The 22,684-nt window shown below is 45.2% G+C and overlaps 2 protein-coding genes across 8 annotated transcripts in view; one reads left to right on the top strand and one right to left on the bottom strand.

Annotated features, from left to right (window-relative positions):
- The first annotated feature begins 326 nt into the window (after window positions 1-326).
- DYNC2I2 (dynein 2 intermediate chain 2) lies at window positions 327-8,408 on the top strand. Its single transcript, XM_075519734.1, has 9 exons — window positions 327-507; window positions 1,289-1,543; window positions 2,306-2,415; window positions 4,180-4,337; window positions 4,905-5,014; window positions 5,794-5,961; window positions 6,415-6,647; window positions 7,374-7,531; window positions 8,129-8,408. Exons 1-9 carry the CDS (start codon window positions 430-432, stop codon window positions 8,365-8,367), a joined length of 1,509 nt encoding a protein of 502 aa, XP_075375849.1. The 5' UTR covers window positions 327-429; the 3' UTR covers window positions 8,368-8,408.
- A 128-nt stretch (window positions 8,409-8,536) lies between these two features.
- SPTAN1 (spectrin alpha, non-erythrocytic 1) overlaps window positions 8,537-22,684 on the bottom strand; it is a 53,266-nt gene continuing 39,118 nt past the window's right edge. For 3 of the 7 annotated variants that reach the window (XM_075519724.1, XM_075519723.1, XM_075519725.1), the window contains 21 exons: window positions 22,511-22,642; window positions 22,017-22,154; window positions 21,554-21,658; window positions 21,125-21,333; window positions 20,143-20,263; window positions 19,864-19,985; window positions 19,214-19,346; window positions 18,671-18,769; window positions 18,236-18,395; window positions 17,343-17,419; window positions 16,972-17,181; window positions 16,420-16,716; window positions 15,962-16,074; window positions 15,088-15,105; window positions 13,208-13,270; window positions 11,842-11,896; window positions 11,140-11,336; window positions 10,705-10,758; window positions 10,067-10,213; window positions 9,589-9,736; window positions 8,537-8,871 (listed from right to left, as the gene is read on the bottom strand). In XM_075519724.1, coding sequence (XP_075375839.1) covers window positions 8,746-8,871; window positions 9,589-9,736; window positions 10,067-10,213; window positions 10,705-10,758; window positions 11,140-11,336; window positions 11,842-11,896; window positions 13,208-13,270; window positions 15,088-15,105; window positions 15,962-16,074; window positions 16,420-16,716; window positions 16,972-17,181; window positions 17,343-17,419; window positions 18,236-18,395; window positions 18,671-18,769; window positions 19,214-19,346; window positions 19,864-19,985; window positions 20,143-20,263; window positions 21,125-21,333; window positions 21,554-21,658; window positions 22,017-22,154; window positions 22,511-22,642 — 2,724 coding nt within the window. In that variant the 3' untranslated portion in view covers window positions 8,537-8,745. The remainder of the gene's footprint in view (window positions 8,872-9,588; window positions 9,737-10,066; window positions 10,214-10,704; window positions 10,759-11,139; window positions 11,337-11,841; window positions 11,897-13,207; window positions 13,271-15,087; window positions 15,106-15,961; window positions 16,075-16,419; window positions 16,717-16,971; window positions 17,182-17,342; window positions 17,420-18,235; window positions 18,396-18,670; window positions 18,770-19,213; window positions 19,347-19,863; window positions 19,986-20,142; window positions 20,264-21,124; window positions 21,334-21,553; window positions 21,659-22,016; window positions 22,155-22,510; window positions 22,643-22,684) is intronic. The other 4 variants (XM_075519726.1, XM_075519728.1, XM_075519727.1 and 1 more) reach the window with 2 other exon arrangements.

Raw genomic sequence — 22,684 nt, 5'->3', positions numbered from 1 at the left:
CCCCTCCGCCCCGCGGCTCCCGCCGCAGCCTCTCCCCCACCCCCCCGCGCTCGGCGCCATCTTAACTCCTGGCAGCCACTGCGCCCTCCCGCCTGTGCTGCCACTTGTGCCCCCTGGGCCGGTATAGCTGGGGCGGCCGAAGGGGAAGGAGAAGCCCCCGCCGGCCCTGTGGCATCAACAAAGGTGCCGGCCGAGGCACCCGCCAGTACCGGGGCCAGCCCACACCCCTCTCCCACATGGAGCCGCCGCCCATCCAGCACAGACCCTCCGTGCCCTTCCCCAACATGGCGCCCGTCCGGATCAGTTTACCGCCAGGCCGGCGGACCTGTCGCTCAGGGTGACGTCATCCTGCAGCGCCTCGTCCGTTTCCATGGGAACTCGCGGAGCGGGCAGTGGGAGTTCGTTGGGCCGCGACCCCCGTTCGCCGCCATGTTCGCGGACGGGACCGCGCCCGGCGCCGACGTGGAGTCGCTGTGGAGGAGCGCCCGGAGCGCGCGCTGCGAGGCGGTGAGAGACCCCGGGCGGCCCCGGCCTCGCTCCGCGCTCTTACACCGCCGGCAGGAGCTGGGTCGGAGGCGGCTGGGCCGGAGGCGGCTGTCAGAGCCGCGGCGACCTACTCCTTCCGTCGCGTCTGGTCCCGCTGAAGGGGCGGCCGGGCCCCGACTCGTCCCCTCCGTGCTCGTCGGTGAAGCCCCCGCAGGTGCCGCTGCTCCGGTTCGGCCCGGGACGGAGACCTTTCCTGCAGGGAGGTTGCATCCGGCCGGTACCCGGTCCCCGGGGCAGAGCCGGCGGCGGGTGGGCCCGAGGTGCCGGTGTCTGCCTGCTGGCGCTGCCCCTTTGCAGCACTTCACTAATTCAGGCCCTTTATACAAGCTGGCAAAGAACCACACGTGCAGCCGCCACAAAGCTAGTCGTTTGAGAGCTGGTAGTACTGCGCTTGTCATCGTGCTCGGTGTTTGCTCTTTCCTCTGGAGGCTCGCTGCCTTTTTGCATTCTCTCATCCTCCCCATTCCGCGCTGTGGAGCGCGTGGCCTGAATTTGCCTGGCATTCGAGCATCTCTGTCTCGTATCAGATCATATGAAGGTCACAAATACATCACCGACACCCAGACAGTTACAGAGGCGCCCTGCTTTTAACCATGAACCAGAGGCGTGCAAATGTGCTTGAATGTCTCTATGAAATGCCAAAAAGGGGAAGATGCTTTGAATGTTCTGTGCAGCACTCTTTTTTTTTTTTTTTTTTTTTTTTTCCTGTTTGGATTATAGAGTGTCTGTCTTCTTTTACTAGAAAAGCTGCCAGACTGGGAAAATTTCAACAGCCGAAACTGCAGTACAATCTCATACTAGCCGAGATGCTGGCGTGCAGACAGATCAAAGTAAAGATGCTGTCCAAGATTTCCAGCAAGAAGTCCAAGTAGATTACACTAGCCTTCTATCATTCCTTCAGAGAGTGGCCGATGCTGTTATCAAAGAGCTAAATAAAAACTGGAAAAGCCGTGCCTTTGATGGCTTTGAAGTGAACTGGACAGATCAGAACGAAACAGTAAGTTGACATAATTCAGATCCTTGTCGTTATCCAGGCAGAGCTGGTTGCAGTGGCTCTAACTCATTAGTTCTATTTCTTACTGCTGTGATTGTTCCTTCCAGATTCTACTAATTAGAAATTATTAGCTGTTGTTTTCTCCAGCTTTCTCCCTTGCTTGCGGCCTGGCCTTGCTTGGTAAAACTGTTCTTCCTGCTAGTGACTGTGTTACAGCAGCTTTGTGAGAAGGAAGCCTGCAGTTGGTGTAGGCTTATCTTCAGCTTCCAGTAGCCCCTTCAGAGCATGCCGGACTAGCAGTTATCTAGGAACAGTTGCAGTCAGTGATTCGGCAGCTCTTCCTATTTAGATTATATTTGTTTAGTGTACAGTGCTCAAGAGTGGAAGCAATTTGTATCAGTCGGTACACGCTGGTACAGTCATTTTCAGACCATTGCTTGTGCAGCTTAACGAGGGCTAGACTGACACCTGGGGGGCTGTCGTAAATCCTTACGGCACAGCCTTCCAGAGTTGTCGTGCAGCCCCTGGAGTGTGCCACCTGTGAGAGGTAATTATGAAGCGACAGTTGGTTTGGTAGGGTCACGTGCTTTGTTTCTTTTTTCCCCCTATAGGAATTCAACAACTTTTTCACGTATATCTGTGTGCTACTTGGACAGAGGGGAAGCCTGTGCTGTAACCATACGATCATATGCAGGGGCTTGCACAGATCTCATGTCTCTGTGTTGGGAGATTATTGCTTCAGTGCTTGAATTTGATCTCTTCCAGGTGGTGTGTTTGCATACGCTGTCATACCCAGAGGCTCAGGATCAAAACCTACAGGTTACCAGCGTCTCATGGAATGCAACCGGATCTGTCGTTGCATGTTCATATGGCCGGTGAGTATCTGAATGGATTGAGAGCGCAGCTGAGGTTGATGTGATTTCTCAGGCTGACCTGAGTTTTAGATATGTTCACTTCCTCTGCAGTAATAAACTAGACATATATATACACTTTATGCAAGTTAAATAATTCACATTCAGAGAAAAGAAAAGTCTCAGGGCAGCCTTAAATTACACCTTTTATTTCTTCTACCTTCCCCCCTGCCCCAAAAATGGATACGTGTACTCTTACTGATTTGTTTCTAGATAGATTCTGTTTGGAAAGAAAATGTAAAGAGCAGATGCGCTTGCAAATATATGTGGGTGAGGTTTGGAAGTAAGTGCTTATCTTCATTGAAGATCGTGTTGTTTTAATGTGGTCTCTTAGCACCCTGGATGAACCTGGCACCCATTCACGCATGCGCTTGGTGCCACGGACATGTGCTAACAAACATTTAAGAATTTCTGAATTGAGGGCTGGACAAATCTTCCATTTAATCCAATGAATGTCTATAGCAGCCTCTCCTTTCTGTGCCCTGCTGCTGCCCTTATTCCTTTTTCCTTCCACGACTGTTTCCTTAGATTAAAAGCCCCAGCAAAAAGGGGATCCATGAGTGAATGCATAGGGAAGAGTAAAACAGGGCAAACCTGTATGTTACTTGCCCCTTCTGCTCTCCCCGTCTACAGCTGTTTTCAGATTAGAATGTGGTTTCTGCGTCTGTGGTTATGTCGGTAGAATTCCCTTCCGTGAACTTACACAGACTCACAGAGACTGTGTAACCTTTTAGCATCTACAACATCCTTTAATAAGGAGTTTCACAGATCAAGTACCCATTGGACGAAAAATTTCTCCTTTTATTTGATCATATCTCTTCCAAGAGAAGAATTAAGAGTATCAAATAAAGGCAGTAGAAGTCAGGCTCAAAATAATTGCTTCCTGTCCTGGCCACTGGCTCTTCTGTAGATCCGTCCTCCATATCATCTCCTTGTAGCAAGACAGGACATCACATTGGTCAGCATGGTGCTAGTGACAGAATACATGTAACACTTTGGTAAGCTTGTGATGAATGAAATGGATAGAAATAACAAAGGAAGTAGAGTGGCAGGTGTCTTTTAGCATCCCAGAGTAATAATTCATGAGCTACTTGTGGCAAACAAGTATGATGGGCATAGGACTGGACTGAAATCTCTAGAGCTGGGGTGTGCGGCATGATTTGTGCAGGGTCATCAACACCATTTGGTGGCTGTGAAGAATGTTCTGTGTTCCTGTGGAGGCACCTGGGCTTCAAATCATACTGCTTATCTCAGGCCAAGCAAGACCCAGTAAGTCTTTTCAGCTCCTATCAGTCCTCCAGGCCAGATACTTTCTCGCTGTGTATTCTCAGACCCTGGATCTTTGTGTTTAGAGGAAACGTGGCTTGCAACTCGGCCGGTTGCAAATCGGCAGCAATTTGGTCTCCTTGGATTTTTCATCCCCAAATACTCACAGCAACTTTCTGTATATGCCCTTTAGATTGTTCCCATTATTTGAGTGATTAGTAGATCTTGGAACAGCGAACCAAATCTGAGATTTACTTGCAGGCACTTTGTTCTCTATGTACAGACACATACTATATATACTAGCCTGCAGAGAAGTTTCATCACCTCACGATCCCTTCACCTCAGTTTTCCTTCAAGCCACGAAGCGGCACGTTTAAATGACAAGTTGGGCATACCCGAGCTCTGCTAGACTGGGATTCTCTGCGGAACAGACAAGGCAAGATGTAGCTTTGTCTTCTTCAGGTTGGACAGTGGGGACTGGAGCACAGAAAAATCCTATGTCTGTACCTGGAATCTGGACAGAAGAGGGTTGAATCCACAGCGCCCTGACCTAGTGGTGGACGTTCCCAGTTCTGTCATGTGCCTGGCTTTCCACCCCTCCCAGCCTGCACTGATAGCTGGTAGGTTGCTCTTAACTTTAGATCCTATCTGAAATGCACCCTTATTTCCTTCAGCTTGCATAATTTTTTTTTCCTCCCTCTCTCAGCTCAGCCTAAGATTTCTTGCAGAAGTAATGGTGTTGCAGCTCCTCAAGCTGAGGAACTAATGCTTGCCAATGTTGATAGGTGCACTGTTGCTTCTGGACTGGGAACTCAGACTTGCTATTTCAGTGACATCTGCCTTTGTATCATCTCCTGAGAGAGAGATGACAGAAGGAAATTCAGCCCTGGGTGTAAGTGGGAAGAGCGTAGGTAGAGCTACGTTCTCTTACACCAGAGCTGGCTGTGCCCTGTGTATACCTGCCAGTCCTCTGAAGCTGGCGGGCCTGTTTCCACCAGAGCTTCATTTGTGCATTTGTCACCCTTTCTGCTGAGGACTGCTCTTCCCAGAACTCTGGTCACACTCACTGGAGATAAGAAAAGTTATCCCCAGTTCTGGTGCAATAACAGCGCAGACTGCCTCTTGCATTACTCGTGTTTATGTGCTGTTAGCCCTTAGATGTTTTATTGGTATCTTTGTCCTTTCAGGTGGCCTGTTCAGTGGGGAGCTGGTGGTGTGGGATACCAGCAGAACAGAAGACCCTGTGATGTGGAGGACGGGGATGACAGATGACACGCACACCGATCCCGTCTATCAGGTAACAGGGAACATCTCCAGTAGACACAGCTGGGGGAGGCGAGAGTGGCCACTGCTCTGTTTCATGCTTTCAGTTTGTATTCACCTTACTGGTGCTTTACCTGAAGCTCTTGGACAGGCTGCTGCATTTCCGTGGTTATGTTCTCTTTTGGTTGGCTTTTTTTTCCCCCAAATCTAGCTACTGAACAGGCATTTGCTGAACTGGACACTTGCAAGTAAAAATAACTTCTCTCCACTCAGGATAAATGAAGAGTAGGCCAGTTCCCATGCTGTAACTGTTTATTGATGCAGATGCAGCCAACAATACTTGCAGTGGTTTAAAAATGTAAGCAGCAAAGCATTGCTGATCCTTAGTTGGAAGCTTAAAGCTACACAAAGGGTCATAACTTGTCATGTGGTCTGGCTTCCTCATAGTTTTTGTCCTTCTGGGGTACTGTGACTCTGGGCAATCTGTGTATTTTCTCATCTGAAAGTCAGGAAAATGCTGCTGTTTATAGCTGGGTCAAAGTGCTATAAATACCGCGTCTCAAAAGTGATGGCAGGTGAACCATAGAAACTGCAATACAGAATTCAGCCCTGAACACCTAAACGCATTTCTCTCCTAGCATCTACAGCTGCGTGCCAGCTCCCAGCAGAAGCTGGTTTGGTACCAAGATCACTGGCTGCCACCTGGCTCTGCTCCCATGTTGTCTTGGCGGGTCAGGGGGCTGCAGGCTGCTGAGCATGGGCTTGGCGGTCGTGACTGTCCCCCTCGTCATGAGCTCATGGCATTTGGAACAGGTTAACTGGTTACCTGATGCCAAGCACAGAAACCATGCCCGGCTGTTGAGCGTGTCGACGGACGGAAAGATCCTGGTGTGGAGGGAGGAGCGAGATGGTCGTCTGGCCTTGGCCGAAGGATTCGCCATGGTGGCTCAGCAGATCCCTCGCAACGCTCAGCTGAAAAAGGTGAGTTCAGCCTTTCAAAGAGGGCTGACTTGACAAAACCCCTCTGAACTGGGGAGCCCATGTGGCAGAGCTCACCCTTCACAGGGGAAGGGCCAGGAAAAGCCCCTTCCCCTGTGAACACATGTACTAACCCTTCATCCCTATCTCCTTTCCCATACTGAAATCACTGCTTGGAAGACTGGCAACAGCCAAAGTTTTGCCATGCTCTAAAGAGAAGCTGCTGGGATGAAGAAGAGAGCTTGCTTTTAATAATGGTAATTAACAGGAATCCCCTTGGAGGAGGATACTGCAGAGGTTAAAGGCTGAGCAGTGCTACAAACATCGTAGCTGGGACAAGCTGTGCAGTGAACAGCTCGCTGGGTCCCTGGCAGGCTGGTTCATGCTGCTCTAACCACACGTGCGTTTCACTGGAGCCCCCAGCTCTCACAACAGTTTTCTCTCTTCTTCTCCCAGTTCGCCTGGGGAGAGGCAGCCGTGGGTGTGACCTCGCTCTCTTTTTCACACTTTGATCCCTGCGTGTTCATTGTTGGTGTGGAAGGCGGCTACTCCCTGAAGTGCTCCACTGCAGCAGAGACGCTGGCTCTCCATCGGACAGGCAGTTCTGTTCCCCTCAGGGCACCAGCGGAGCTCGCCTTCTCCCCACACGGTGGGCCGGTGTACTCCGTGAGCTGCTCACCCTTCCACAGGCAAGTGCTGTGAATTAACACGGGTGCTGCACGTTGGACACAAATTACTGCCTGGCTCTGCACGTGCATTTTTTTAAATAGGCCCTGGGGTGTGTATACAAGTTCCAAAAAAGGGTCAGCTGGCATTGGGAACTTGATCAAGTAACTTCCTGCCGTAGGAGAAACAATGTCCATTGGTGCTGGTGAAGTGCCCACTCGAATGTGCTGCGTGTGGGCACAACATGAGTAACACAAAATCGCATTTGTACTCAGGCCAGCACAGAACACTAGCACCTTCCTTAGTAGGAAGTCTTAGTCGGAGCTGTCTGAATTTAAATTAGCAGCTCACATCTCTGCCTGCATTTACCCACTGTCCATGGAAGAGGCCCCAAGCCATGTTTCTATGAAACACGCTGACAGCCCAGGTTTGCATTTAACTTGCATGAAACAAACACAACTCTACCAACACCTGTCTCCAGACCAGCGGTTCTTGGGCATCTCTGGCCCATGACCCACCATCAATACTCAGTGGCCAACACAAGCCCTCATTAAACTTAACTGAGGGCAGTAACAAAGCTGTGTCTCTACAGACCCTATCCAGGTACAGCTTGGAAACCACAGACTTTAGGAAATGCAGTCAGACCTTTGCAAAGCAGTAACATTTGTCCACGATTACACTCCTTGACTGATTTGTGTCAAGGAGTAATAAAGCCAAAAAAGTTGTTTCTTGCTTGCTCCCTCCCCCAGGAACCTCTTTCTGAGCTGTGGGACTGATGGACAAGTTCACTTGCACTCCATGTTGCAGACACAACCCCTTATTTCTCTTCAGTTATCAAAGAAATACCTCTTCTGTGTACGCTGGTCTCCAGTTCGACCACTGGTCTTTGCAGCTGCATCTGGGGAAGGCAAGTAACTGCAGGCACCTATTCTCAGACAGAAAATTAACATTGTGCTGAGTAGTAATTAGTACAAGTCAGTTGTACTGATCAGCATTTCCCACAAGCAGAGAGCAATGACCATTGTCTGTGCTGTGCAATTAGTGTAACGGAGTCATTTCTAACTAGCACAACAACTTCAAGTCACAGTTGTTTTTCACTTTTGATGATACCTTTACTTCTGTTGCCACAGCCATTCTTAGGGCTGTAACATGGCAAGATTACCGTGGCTAAAATTTATTTCCAGTTTCCTTGGTTTTGACATTTACTTTAGAGCTAATGGTTTAAAACAATAAATTTTTCCCTAGAAAATTGCCCAAACATTATTGAATTAAGGAATAGAGATTTCACAGAATCTGGCAAGCTGGGTTCAGGTCAAAACAGCAGAATCAATCTGCACTGTCTTGCAGTGATGCCAGCTACCTGTCACAGCCTAGACACCATCAGAGGGACAAGGAAACAAGCTAAAAATAAAACCTCTTGAGTCCCAGACTAAGCAGATACTAATCTGCTGGTAAATATGAAGTCGGTTGCCATAAAGCTGCAATAAATGTTTCTGCTTTACAGGAGATGTGCACCTGTTTGACTTTGAGAAGAGCTCACAGAAGCCTGCCGTCTCCATAAAGCAGGCTGCGGGTGAATGCCCCGTGTACTGTTTAGAATTTAACATCAAGCAAACTCAGCTCTTGGCAGCAGGGGATGCTACCGGAGCAGTCAAAGTCTGGCAGCTGAGCTCTGACTTCACTGAGCAGGGACCCAGGGAAATGAATCATCTGGAGCAGCTGGCAAGCGAGATCACGGACTAAGGCAGCAACACAAGCAGCTGCATGAAGCTTGTTACTACTCTGACTCCAGGAAAAGTTGCCCACTCACCTCTTCCACAGCGCTGGCCTGTAAAACACACGTAACCAAGTCAGCAGGAGTGCCATGTGCATAACAGTTAGTTAAATTTGCATTTGACCATTAAACACAAGCTGAGGTGGTTCGACCAGTAACTTTTATTGAAGCACACTGCAATATGTTTGTTTTCCCTACGAGTTTTAAGCTAAGCAGTTTAAGGTTACATCATCAAGTAACATTGATTATTGTAGAGCACAAAGAGAGAGAGAGAGAGAGACACATGCAGAGCTACAGTCAGCAAACGTGAGCATGTTCTTTGCATCTTTCGGTACTAGTGTTTTAGATCAATTCACAAAGAGTGAACGTGTAAATTCTATGTAGTCGTAGGCAGAAGGAAGTTCTCTGCCCTTGCCGTCCATGTAGGGCTTCATGTGAGAAATGCAGTAATCCGCTTGTTCCCGGGTCAGGTTCTGAAAGACAAAGGCAGCGCAGAGGTGGAGACGGGTACTTTGGGGCTGTGGATGGGGCATTTCCAAGCAGCCCTCCCCTTCCCAGGGGCACACAGCTCGGAGCAAAAGCCAGAGCAGTAGAACACACCCAGCATGGAAATGCTCTGGCTCTTTGCACTATTTGGTTAAGGGTTGGAAGGTCTGACCCGAGTCTTCCCACCAAAGAGAAGACAGAACAGGTAACTGATACGAGGAAGCAGTACAACCTCTTTATTGCTCTGCCAGCTGGTGGGATTCAGACAGGAAAAACTTGCTGCCGTGGCAGGGCCGTGAGAGGGAGGAGATGTTCGTACTCTCTAAGCTTAGGCTTAAGTTTCCCCTTTGAATTGCTGTTGGGAGAAACATCTCCCTCTAGTCTCCCAAATGATTAAAGAAAAGCACAAGTTTCTGAGGACAGATAGAGTGACTGCTCCCCCTTCCCAGGCCTTTGAGTAGCTCTTGTTTCACTCAACCTGAGTAGCTCTTTTGGCAGTTAAAGCTTTTCCTCTTCCTCTATAGAGCCAAGAAAGCAACTGGGAAGGGCTGTTACCATCATTTCTGTGTTTGCTGCAGAGGACACCTCTGCCGGTTCAGAACTGACTCAACTGAACCTCCAAGCAACTAGTGCTGCTCTTTGTTAACAGTCTAAACAAAATGCCTCCATCTGTTCCTCCCTGGCGGGCCACAACCGGTACTCACTTGGTAGAGCTCCTCCTTGGTCACGTAGGGCTTCCCCTCTGAGCTGAGGGCACGGAAAGCGCTCTCGATCTCCTCGCTGGATTTCACATTCTCTGTTTCCCTGCTGATCATAAACGCCATATACTCCTGCAGCGAGACGTGTCCATCCCTGGGGTGAGAGACAGGGTATGAACACTGCCGTCCGTTAATACCCAGAGCACAGCACTTCTCCTGAGAGGGGCTTAACTTTTCTGGGAGGAGTGAGAGTCTTAACGCAGGAGACCGTCAACACCAGATCATTTTCTCAAGTGAGTTTCTTCGTCACGAGTGTCAGCCGTACCTTCATAAAGACTCTTTTACATGAACTGTTGTGAAAACAACCACAGCCTCTCCACAGTACAAGCAAGCACAGCTCTCAGCCTGTGAGAGACCGCCCAGCCAACTCCCCAAAGGATACTGCTACAGTATTTTGCAATATAAAAAGGTCCAACCCACGTACCTATTGGGATCTACAGTGTCAAGAATAGACTCAAACTCTGGGTCTGGCTCTCCTTCCTCAACCATAGGCAGGTCGTAGCCGAGAGAGCGCAAGCAAGACTTAAACTCCTGGTGATTAAGTCGTCCAGATTTGTCCTTGTCAAAGTGCCTAAAAACATAAAAACAAAGCCCACGTTTTTAAGTGTCAGTTGTTGCGTACTGAAAGCAATAAAGTTGGCTGAAAGCTAGATCAGATTATAACTAGCCCACTATTCTGGACAAGTGAGCTTGAATCAATAAGTAGTTCTACCTAACGTACATAAAAAGCAAGCACAAACTCTTTACTTTGCTCGAAAAGCATCCAGAAAATGGCTACATTCCCAGCTGGAATTCACTGGCACTCCCAGTTCCTACACCACTGTGCACACAAGCGAGTGTGCTCGGGAGAGGCTCTTGCCCGGCTGTGGCTGCACCCAGCCAGCAGCGGGTGTCTCTGGAGGCTCTTGCCATCTGGCAGAGATCAGAGCAGCTCAGCACAACATTGGGCAGACAATAAAGGAGCTACAAACAGATTGGTCAGAGAATCCTGTGAACCAGAGCCATCCACATGCCAGAAATATCTCACAAGCGTTCCTCTGGCATGCTTTCCCTGCGACTCACTTGAACATCATGCTGAACTCCTTCAGAGCCTCCTCGGTGACTCCAGTCGTGTTTCTGAAAAGGAAGAAGCAAAGCTAGTGAACAGTTCCTAAACTGCAGAACTCTGCTGGAGCCCACCTGCCCCAAGCCAGTGTCTACAAATGAGCAAACAATACATTACATTGCCACAGCTCAACAGAATAAATCAATTCCTCTAAGATCTCATCACTGCTAATGGCCAAGAGGAACTATTTCCAAAACTGCCAACTCCATCCCTCTGAAGAGAGCCAGGAGGTGGTGGGGATTTACAAGCTCACTGCACCCGTTAGTCAGAGCACAGGAGAGACTCGTTAGCACAGCCCGTGCAAGGTCTGTTTTCAGGCACAGGCAGATGTGTCTCCTGTCTTTGACCCCCCCAAGTCAGACACACGACACTGCATGGGGGGTAAGCAATACCGAGCTTGAATCTGCTGTTCCAGATTGTGCTGCATTCTCATCCCCAGCTGGTCAAGCTGGTCCCACTGCTGTGCCAGCCCCACGGTGCTGTGTTCTGTGTATTTGTTGTCCAAGATGAGCGCCTCTTCCATGGCTGCTCCAAGGTCCTCAATCTTCTTCAGCTGGCTCCTCATAGCTCGGATCTCCTGGTGCTTGCGCTGTTAGAAGGGAGTGAAGAGGAGAAAATTAAGGAGCACAAAAAAAGCCCCTTAAAAAGTTAGAACACGGGCTGGCAGGGGAGGAAGGGTTATACTCTTCTTCTGCTAGGATTATATATACACGTACTGAGATTTGTAAAACAGTATTCAAAACAATGTTCCTCTTCCTGCACCCTACTGGAAACCAACAGGGTGTGCAAACCAGTTTGTGAGAAAACCCCCCCTTCTTACTAGGAAATGTGCTGAAAATACTGTATCCTCTCTGCCCTACCCTGCTCAATTAGAAAAAAAGAACAAGGAAAACTACATCACTGTTGTTTAATGGCTTGTGATATAAGTAGGCATCAGATACGTAAATAGATAATCCCAAAGGTCTCTTCAGTACTCAAAATGTGTAAAATCAATTAAGATTTTGCCATATAACTACATGCATTTCCATTCCCACCCTGTGTTCCCAAGTCATCAGTTGGGAAAGATGTTTTAGCAATAGGTGAGCATTGCTTACTTTAGTAGCTTCCAACTGCGATTCCAGTGTTCCTGATTCCTCCACCATACAAGACCTAAACACAGAATCACAGTGAGAAAGAGCACTTATCCCATAAAAAATGGCAGGTGGGGCTTGAAATTAACAGTCCTTCCGTGAAATTAAAAAATCCTTACAGCAGTATTATTCTCCTGTAGATATTTAAACACTGTTTTTGTGTTTCATTTGTTTTGACTCATCCTATTTCAGACTGACACGTGTACATCTGGTTTGATTCTTATTTCTTTATATAGTTAATTTCTAGCCCCATTTGAAAGGCAACACGATCAGCAGCCACACTTCATGCCAGATCCAAAGCGCCCCCTTTACTGGACCTAACGAAATTAGAAACTTAGTGCAGTCCCACCCCACTCCACCGTGCCCAGCACGCACACGCACACACGAACTACAGGTGATTCACTGGAGATGGGCTGTATTTGCCAGTAAGGTACAGGCGCTCTAGAGAGATGTGTGAAATGGGGATAAAATGGGGGAAAAAAGACCTTGAAAACTACTGGTTTGGTTTAAAAGTAATCTTAATATGGCATAATCACTGCAGAAACCTATAGACCTGTCCTACACAGCAGTGGTTGGTGGATAGTTGCCTTTCCCACCTCACCGCTCCCATCCTGTGCCCAGAGAAGCTGAGGCACAGCCACTCCCCTCAGTCTGATTTCCACACTGAGCTTCTAGGCACACTGCAGCCCCCACACCAGCATATACAGAGCACCACTGTGGTGATGGTCTCCAAGATCTACTTCATACAGACTAGCTACGGAAAGCCTCTGGATGCTGCTTTTCTCCCCAAGATCCTAAGCAACGTTTAAGCAGCAGTGTTTAAGAATGTCTGTCCTTCCAACATGCGTGGTGAGAGTCCGTAGTGAACGACCTGTGCAGGGACAGCAAGTCTGGGCGCTGTGCAGGTGGGCTGTCCTCTCCTTTGACTCTGAGGTATTTAAGTTCCTAAGACTTAAGTGACTGGTATTTAAGTCACTAAAACCAGGTTTTCATCCCCACTGAAATCTATCCTCCTACATGCTTTTGAGCTTCTTGAGAAGGGGATTTCAAGTGCTGAATCACTCTGTAGCAATGAAAATGCACCAAACATCTGGGTGTTTCTCACCACAGGGTTAAGGCTCAGATTCAATGCACGTCTAAAAGAGATGAAGCGCACACCCAGAACCCTGAGCAGGAAGCTGGGAACCAACCGTGGAAAGGAAAGAGTCAACAAGGAAACAAACCTCCAAGCATCTCTAAGCCGTGAAAGTTAGTTGGAAGGAAAGCGAGCCTTGGAATTAAAGAGTGCATTTGAAAACCAAAGTGAGGTAAGAAAATAAGAGGAAAAAACCTTCCAGATAGATCATCCCCAACTTCATACTGATAGACACGAATGACACGACGATATGCTATGCTAGTCAAAGAAAAGAAACCAAGTAAATTCCAAAAAGGAAGAAAGAAAGAACAGAGGAAAGAACACACCCAAACACAGCCAACTGCAGTGGAGCCACACTCCAAGCCAGCACCACCTTGCAGCAAACACAAGCAAGTACTTAATGAAATAAAATTATTCAAATGCTGGTTGCACATACACAAAAATAATCTGTTATTATTTTCGTGTAAGTCACAAAAAAGTGGGTCTCACTAACAGACAAATTGAAGTCTTACTGTTAACTCATCTACAAATTCTTCAAAGGCATTCTTCTTCCTAAACTCCAAATTCTTCTTCCTCCCCCTCCCCAAAGAAAGCCTCCTCCAGGCAGCACTGGGTGCACACAAGCAGCTACGGCACACTGAAAAAGTAAGGTGTACGCGTGGCAACTCTTATCTCGAAACTTCTCTGAAGCTCTGCCTGCCCTCTTGCCAAGGAAGGCTAAGCACAGCCAATGCCTCTCTGAGCTAAATCTGTGTTTTTTCCTCTATTCACACAGAATTAAGGATAAACTCTGCCTGGCATATCAGCAGCCTTCTGGTAGTTTGTTCAACAAAAGAACTTGGCATGGTGATCTCGAACTCTGACCCTACGTCTTTTAGTAAATGGCTCCTTTCTGTTCGCTCATTCTTGGATACCAGAACTAATCTACAACACTACTTTATAAAGGAGCAGAGAATTCAGCATCCGTTCCAGGAAAATCCGCTCGGTTCCATTAAACTGTACAATGAAAATGGGGCAAATTATTTTTATCTAGCAGAAACAGCAGAACACAAGACACTGTGATCATTACAGAGCAAATAAGAAGCATGGTTATCTGCGAAGATTCCACCCTTTTATTATGAAAAGCCTTCTCTCTTTATGAGAAAGGCCCCGCCTCCTCTCCAGGACTTTACACAGGGCTGACACACAGGCCTCTGCACCAGGCCCATACACTATTTGTTAGCATTTTACATTATGTCTTATTACAAAGCTTCCACTGTGCTGCAGATTTTTAATACTGAAGAAATTTAAATGGACAGACGCTCTCAGAGGGTTTGGCAGTCTGAAGACATTTAAAGATCTTACTATTTCCTTTCCATTTCTTGACAAATGACCAGCACCCATCCTCATCAGGAACTACTCCCACAGACACAAAGTGGCCTTAAAACTGCAGGTATCGAACTGCTGCAAACCCAGGCAAGTTTGTGGGTTCATGTTGGAAGGTTTTGTTTTCTCCTGTCAAGGATATAATCTTTGTGGGGCATGGTTATGCAGCAGATTAAAAAATGGGCAGCTCATATTTGCATACTACAGAGTTCTAAGATAAACAATTTCAGTAAAGCCTCTTCATAGGAATCTTCCCTCCTCCTTACCAAAAATGGTCAATACTTTAATTGTTCTGAGAACAGTTATAATGGAAAAGTTTATTTCACTAAGTCTCTGAATGCTGGAAAACTAAGAATGTCAGCTGTTTTCCAAAGGCAGACTATTCTCTGTTCTCACGTATCTCATCAGACTAAGAGCCTTTTCTTGTGCAAGCCCTCAGAGAAAGCAAGAACAAAAGTTAGAACTTCCATGGTATGCCAGTAGCTACCCATTAATAATTTCTTCTGCTTTTGACTAGGAAATTGTTACGTTTCTACTTGTTTATACTTAATCTTGTTTCCTGTGTCCGTGCACCTCTAGCCACAGATTGCTCTTTTCAAATAAAAGGGGTTTCAGTGCAGCTTTCACAAGCAATGTAATGACAGAAGAAAACACACAGACAGAGCAGAACACATCACCAAATTTTTAAAGATATAAAATTCAATACTAACCCATCTAGCAGGTAAGTCCTGTAGAATGTGAAGATCCAAACATCAGGCAGCAGGACAGAGACAAGACAGTAAAAGAGGGACAGAGATTTGGGTGGGAAGCAAACATCAAAAAGTTAAAAATCGTATTTATATTTCATTATTTCATGAAGACACATACAGAACTATCTGTAAACACACAGAGACAGAGAATCACAGGATTACATGAAAACAGAACTCACCTCCTCTGAACCACAACCCGAGTGCGTCAGAATTGGCTAACAGCACTGTCTGAGCACTGTTACCCTGTTTTCTAGAAACATGCTCTTCAGTTCACTGCAATTCTCGACCTTGAGATTTTTTATTTCTAACACAGTTGTTAAACCTTTACTCCCTCTCCCTAGGCGAGGATATTATTAGACAGCACCCCGAGGTAAGTGATTACAAAGTAGTCTTAAGCTTTTTTCACAGCTTCCTTCTCTATTGAAATTCTAGTGAGATTTCTAATATACTATTCAACCCAAAAGAAGCATTAACAGAAACGCCACGGGCACTTCACACAGTCTGCTTCTAGCTGTTTGTTCCCCACCCCCCAGCTGTACTGCAGACTAGTTCAGGAACAACTGGAGAAGAGTGAGGTCCTGGATAACTGGAATTACTGCAGGAAAATGAATTCAGAAGCAGAAACATTTTTGAAGTCTGGTGTTTCAGGGCTTTTCTCTTCCCTGTGGCTAACAGGGCCTCCCTCAAATCCCAACTGCAGGAAATGAACAAGTCCTGAATAGCTGTTTTTCAGCAGGAGGCATTTACAACCTCGACAGACCAAAGAGATGTAGGATGGATACAAATATTAGCCGAGGGATACTCTAAGGGCAGCTCCTGGAAAGACAAACTATACCTGGTCTCCTGAATCCACTGATGGAAAGCATTAGCATGCTGAGCAAATTCCTGGCGCAATTTGTCATTTTCTTCCTGCCTTCGCTGTTCCTTCTGCAATTCTAATTCACGTTCCTGAGAAATGAACAAAAATAATTTCAAACAGAGAAATAATGTGATACATTCCTACTGAAGTCTTGAGAAGTGGAATTGAACCAGCAGTTACTCTACTGCATAGCGTGGACATGAAACATTTTATAGTTAGGAAGCAAGGGACATGTGCTTTTGAAAGACCAAAATGGAAGACCATGAAAACAAGTTTATAGCTAATAGAATTTTTTCTTTGCTCCCAAATTTTGAGATATTTCCATCTGTAGTATAGAGACAAACTCTTGTACTGATTATTTTGGAGGAAGACTTCCAGGGAAGACTTGAAAGGTCGTAAAGTATGAAAAAAGTCTCTCTCTCTCTCTGACTTGCCTTGATAATTTTCTGCAGATTCCTCCAGGTTTCTTCAAGAGCCTCCATAGTAAACCAAGTATATGGGTTGGAGGCTACACGGAAGCTCTTGATCTGGCGATCAAGCTCTGCCAGCTGGTTGAAGTCAGCTTGGGCAGAACTAAGTGAAGAACGGAAAGCATCATGAGCTTCTCGCAGTGCTTTGATTTCTTCCAGCGAGTTGCAGCGCACAGGATCTGTCAGGTCCTCTTCAGCATTCTCAAACCAACTGTTGAAGGCAGACGCCTTCTTTGCAAATGTCAGGAACAGATCCTCAACCTTGAAAAGAGAAAATAATCCAATTGTTCCGTTCAGTTATGCAGTAATGCAAATATTCTAGGTGAGCTGATCTGGAATTAACATGCATCAAGGACAGTTTGCCTTTATTACTTATTTCTTGCAAACATCTAAAAAACTCTTATGACAAGTCTCCAGGATCTCCATAATCATCAGCTGCAGAAGTTGCAAGCGTTGAATGTTTTTTTTCCAAAGAGAACAATTAGATTTTTGTAGCCCCATGGTTTGGCCACTTACCTTTCTGAAATGCTCCTGAGCCTCCAAGAGTTTCTTTTTCCTGGCAGCAGAATTAGCAAGTAGCTGATTCCAGCGTTTCATCAAGGAAGCATGCCGAGCCTCGATGGCCTTTGATTGGATATGTTTGGCTGCTAGTAGCTGGTCTTTCAGAGCAGTGATGTTTGCAATTCCCTCCTGCTGGAAAGCTTGAAGTCCAGCATCAAAAGTTTCCTGAAGCATTAAAAAAAAGAAATATTTTAGACTGTATTTTCATTTAACCATTCCGATATCCTCCACATATTTCAAACATAAATACCAGATCCCTGTGTATTGCAGAAGCATTCACTTGTTCTCTCCATCACTTACGGGGTGGAAGCAGCATTAGCACTAACCTGTTTGGTGAGTAGCGTTTGCACAGAAGAGAGGTCGCGTCCATAATCATCTGTCTTCAGACTGTTTTCCTTCTCACCTGGAAAAATGAAACAAATTTAGTAAAAATGTCAATGTCTATCTCAAACATTCCCTCTATTCCAAATCAGGTTACTCAAAAGCATAAATCGGGTACAGCACTGCTGATTACTTTGGGTTTAGGTCTGCTTGTTACAACAGCAAGCAAGAAGGTGTTTGACATCTTTTGAAATGAAAGAGCATTTAAGTTTTCTTTGTGACAGGGTGTTCTGGTTTCAGCTGGGATAGAGTTAATTTTCTTCCTAGTAGCTGGTATAGTGCTGTGTTTTGGATTTTAGTATGAGAATAATGTTGATAACACACTGATGTTTTAGTTGTTGCTAAGTAATGTTTACACTGGTCAAGGACTTTCCAGCTTCCCATGCTCTGCCAGGTGCACAAGAAGCTGGGAGGGGGCACAGCCAGGGTGGTTGATCCAAACTGGCCCAAGGGCTATTCCATACCATATAGGGTCATGCTCAGTATAGAAACTGGGGGGAGTTGGCCGGGAGGCAGCAATCGCTGCTCGGGGACCGGCTGGGCATTGGTTGATGGGTGGTGAGCGGTTGCATCAGTTGCTTTCTTTTGTTTTTCCCTGGGTTTTGTTCCTCTCTCTCCCCTTCTCTTGTTATCTTCCTTTTCATTACAATTTATTATTTTATTTTAATTATTAAACTGTTCTTATCTCAGCCCACAAGTTTTCTTACTTGCGCTCTTCAGATTCTCTCCCCCATCCCACCGGGGGGACGGGGAGGGTGAGCGAGCGGCTGCGCGGTGCTTGGTTGTCGACTGAAGCTAAGCCACGACACAGGGTACTGTGCCCCAATACAGAACATACCTATCCATGACTCCACTACATCTGCTTTCCAGTTGAACTGGAGGAAGGCAGAGTTCTCATCCAATTTAGCTTTCCTCTGAGCTGCTGCTTTCTCCAGATCTGACACCTTGCCTCTGAGGCCCTTCATCTTGGCAGTAATGTTCTCCTCATGGTGATTGTTCTACATGACAGGAGAAAAAAATGCATGCCATATGATGTTAGGTCTTCCAAGGCACCCAGTAAGTTGGTGACACAGCAAGGACTTCCACTGAAAGATTTTGTCCAAGAAATAGCTTTGAAAGCAGTTAATACCAACAGCTTATTTGGCTGCAAAAAATGAGTAAGAGCTCTTTTCAAAGAGATGATAAATCAGTCCTCAGAGAAAAGTAAGTCTACTTTGACATGAAAGTGTCCTGGGTAGCCTTTGAAGGTTTTTCTTTACCAATTTATGCTCACCTTCTTAATGAGATCCTCTCCATTAGCACAAACATCATTCACTCTATCTTTGTGGACAGTAAAATCAGTCTCGAATGCTTCGTGCTTTTTCAGCAAGCCCTGCAAATACAAGACATGGCCACTTTTTAAAATAATTTATCACCACTTATTAAAAAAAAATTATTGTTGTAAATCAGCTAGCATAAACTTTTTCTGGCAAAAACTATTAATCTTAGCTGGTTAGCGCAACTTGCTGTTTTTCTGTGGACAAAAGGAGACTGATATTGTCTTCCAATATAACTTCAACCATTTGAATTAACCAGGACTGCCCATCAGAGGTCAAGAGATGCAAAGCTACACACCAAATTGCAAGTCATTTCTACAGGAATTAACATACTTGGGATGCTTTTATAAAATGAATTCATGTTTTTTTACAATGTAGGCCTTCAGAAGGAACCAACAATAACCTCTAAATTGGAAAGACAGTTAAAAGAAAAGGTTTGTTAAGCGCTGACCAACAATAATGCAACAAGAGCAGCAAAGACCTAACAACTTTCTCCATACCTGGATAGCAGCAAGGGTGTCCCCATAATCCTCGCTGGCTACCAATGTCATTTTCTCATTGATCCACGCTTCTTCTTCCTCAACATTTGCTACAAACTGCTGGTACTCCAGAGACTCCTCTAGACGCTGACCCCTGTATGGGAAAAGCAAGGTAAAATTAGTCACAGTGTTGTTTTATGGCTCTTAGATATAAGACGTAAAAACAAATTACAGCAGCAGAAAACTTAAGAACATACAGAGACTGAATCCTAAACACACAACCATTCACACTTCACTTCTCCAGCAGCAGACTGCAGTGTCTACAGCTCTAGAAATCCATGAGGCCACAAAGCCTGCAGCTATTGAAGGACTAAAATGAATCCTGGTAGTGGATTAAAGCCAGTTAATTTCAAGTCTATGGTTTCCAACTGGTGCAAGAAAAGGTTAAACACCGCACACCTCAAAAAGAGACTCATGTTTCTACTGAGGAACATTATCACTAAAACTCTTTTCAATAGTCTCCAAGAGTCTGTCATCAGTGACGTGCTATTACATCACATTACTGACTACTAACCCACACCCTAAAACCCTGAAATTCAGTAAACCTGGTCATTATGAGTCCATGTAACTGTTTTAGTTAATACTGAATTTTACAAAAACATCTCACACACCTAGCAGCTGCCAACTGTTTTAACTCTTTCCAGTGATCCACAAACTGAGCCAGTCGCTGCTGTATCTCCTCCTTTCCAATTGTGTTATCATCTGAAAGCTTCTTACCAGTGTCTAGAACACCCTGCAAAGCAGAGAAACACACAGTTAATGGAACATCTCTTGCTTTCTTCTTATGCATTCTATTTGGATTCCAGCAAACCTATTATTGGCTTTCATATTTGCCGCAAGCAAGGAAGATGCTGCATATACAGAAATCTGTCAAGGAGAGAGGCTTTTACCTGGATAGCAGGTTCATGGGCAGCTAATTCTGCTTCTAAGCGCTTGTGTTTTTTCCTAAGGTTCTGCACACCAGTTAGGTCTCTGCCGTAGTCCTCTGAGCTAACCAACAGCTTCTTCTCTCTAAATTCAAGAGAGAAGAGAGAAAAGATAAAATTTGAAAATTACGTCTATAGGTCAAACTTGACAACAGAAAAAATAAAACCACCAAACTCCAAACCACTGCAAATAAGGAAGTGCTCCTCATAGCATAAAAATCTTGGATGTAAAAAATTGTCTACATGAGTTATCAGCACACAGCAGCTAGCTCCTGGCAGCACATTCAGGAGTAATGTGTAGGGGAAAGAAAGAAGGTGACAGAGGGCCTAGCATTTCTCTCTGAAGGACAGAGCTTCTCTGTACTGTTTTCTTTCTAAGAAGATAGATACCTTTTGTAAAGTTTACCTGCTGTTGTCCAATTTTATTTTTTTATTTTACAAGCATGACCAAAAAAGTGATCTAATTTGAATTATTTCAATCAGGCTCACTTCCTTCCCTCCTCCCAAGATACTAACACCAACATGGAAAGAGCATTTGATTAATTACTACAACTGGCTAGGAAAAAAAAAAAAAAAAAAAAAAAAAAAGTACTTTAGACTGAAAAAGTAAGGTTTGAATTTTTGCTAGGAACTTTCCCAAAAAGAGTGGAGTCCAATTTCAGTTATCTGGTCCAGACCTAAACAGCATTACTTTTTCCAGTACAGAGCTTTCCTTCTTGGGGTTTGACCAAAGAAAACTGTAGATAAGAAGCCACACCCAAGCTAGTGCTGAAGCCATTTCAAATGTAGTTTTCCTCGACTGGGAGGCAAAGGTGACTTCTTGTAGAGACACATACTTGTGGAAAAGGCAAGTTATAAAACCATACTACAGACTATGAATGTTGTTAGCAAGCTGGCAGTAAGCACATGCCCCCCCGCCAGAGCCTAGAACTTCCAAAATACACACTTGATCCAGGACTCCTCATCATCCATATCACGGAAAAACTGATGCAAACGGTGGGACTCGTTCAGCTTTGCACGGCGGGCAGCTGCCATACTCTTAATCCTCTGAAAGCGCCCATTAATGGCCTCACGTTTATCCTTTACTTGGGATGTATCGAAAGCACTGCTGGTCATCAAACTGTCAGCCTGACTGTTCAGGTCCTTCAGACGATCCTGGAAACATGGGTGAAAAAGTGTGTGAATTGCTTGGATCTCACTTCTGTGTTTGTTATGCCAGTATAAAAATCATAATCTGACTGCTGTGCAGAGTCACAGTTTTTATTAAGAAAACATGTTTCAACAAGTATATGACTGCAGCATGTATTGAAGTGGTATCTGTAGAATTTGCTGATTACTATGATTTATCTTCCAAAACTAAAAGAGAAAGCAATACCTCATGAGCAGATATATCAGCTTCCAGTAACTGGTGTTTCTTCAGAAGGTTGTTAACTGATGCCAAGTCCTTCCCATAGTCTTCAGATGCCAACAAAGCCTCCACCTGGGGGTGGGGAAGGAAAAACACGATGGAGAACGAGTTGTGTTTTCACAAACCCCTTGAAATTATAATGACTTTAAGACTGTTCAAATTAATTCTCTTCTCAATTTTCTACAGTGTGGATAAACTCATCACCTGTTTAATTCCTAACAGATTCTACGCAAATATGCTTCTTCTCACCTTATTGTTTATAAATAACAACATAAAAACATCCACAAGATTTTTAGTCATAATAAAGATTTTTTTCAAAATAAATCTAGACTTGCTCAAAGGTGGACTGTGCTCCACAAAATCTATCAGCAAAGGGAATAAAAAATTAGAAAAACAAGTCCTGCAAGTAAATAATCCCAATCTCAGTTACCTCTGAAAGCCAGAAATCAAAGTCCTTGATTCCAGTATTGAAATTCTGTTGCTTATTAGCTTCTTTCAGTTTCTGACTCTTCTCTGCTGATTTCTGTACCAGGAATTGCCATTGATCAGCCAGGGCAGCTAGGCGTGCCTGTTATAAAATGGAAGAGATAAATGCTACAAACTAAAACATAAGTTCTGACAAATGCAAACCCAGAATACGGTGGAAGTTTGGCTGCTGATTCCAGATATGCAAATTACACAGTCACTATTTCATGCTGCCTAGCTATAGTTCAGTTCAACTTTTACATCCCGATCACAGGATTGGAAAACTTCTCACCCTTGAGAATGAAGCAGAATGATTACCCTGATTTCTACTGCATTGTTAAAATAGAAGAGCTTCTAATAAAACAAGGTTTGTTTTTGAGGGACGCTCTCCTCCCCCAATTATCCAAACATTTCTCAAAGGAAAAACTAAGCAAATCTTCCAAGACTTGTTATATCTACCTTCACAGCATCCTCACTGCCAGCACATGCTCCTCTTTCAATCAGAGAGTTCCCCATATCAATGACTCCACGGATCCGGTCTGCATTGGCATGGAGCTCAGCTTCAAAGGCTTGGTGTTTCTGGTGTTTGCTCTGAAGATGACAAAAGCAAAACTGTTAGAGACCGGACAAAGG

Source organism: Mycteria americana, chromosome 17, assembly GCF_035582795.1.
Source record: "Mycteria americana isolate JAX WOST 10 ecotype Jacksonville Zoo and Gardens chromosome 17, USCA_MyAme_1.0, whole genome shotgun sequence".
Lineage (NCBI taxonomy): Eukaryota > Metazoa > Chordata > Aves > Ciconiiformes > Ciconiidae > Mycteria > Mycteria americana.
The sequence above is the reverse complement of the archived record's forward strand: the minus strand, read 5'-3'. Positions and strand labels throughout refer to the sequence as shown.

What these genes read in the sequence shown, in the direction of transcription:
- DYNC2I2 (XM_075519734.1), top strand. Translation starts at nt 430, where the DNA reads ATGTTCGCGGACGGGACCGCGCCCGGCGCCGACGTGGAGTCGCTGTGG. An exon ending in GGACAGATCAGAACGAAACA is followed by an intron (nt 1,544 to 2,305) that starts GTAAGTTGACAT and finishes GATCTCTTCCAG; the next exon opens with GTGGTGTGTTTGCATACGCT. An exon ending in TGCAGCTGCATCTGGGGAAG is followed by an intron (nt 7,532 to 8,128) that starts GCAAGTAACTGC and finishes TCTGCTTTACAG; the next exon opens with GAGATGTGCACCTGTTTGAC.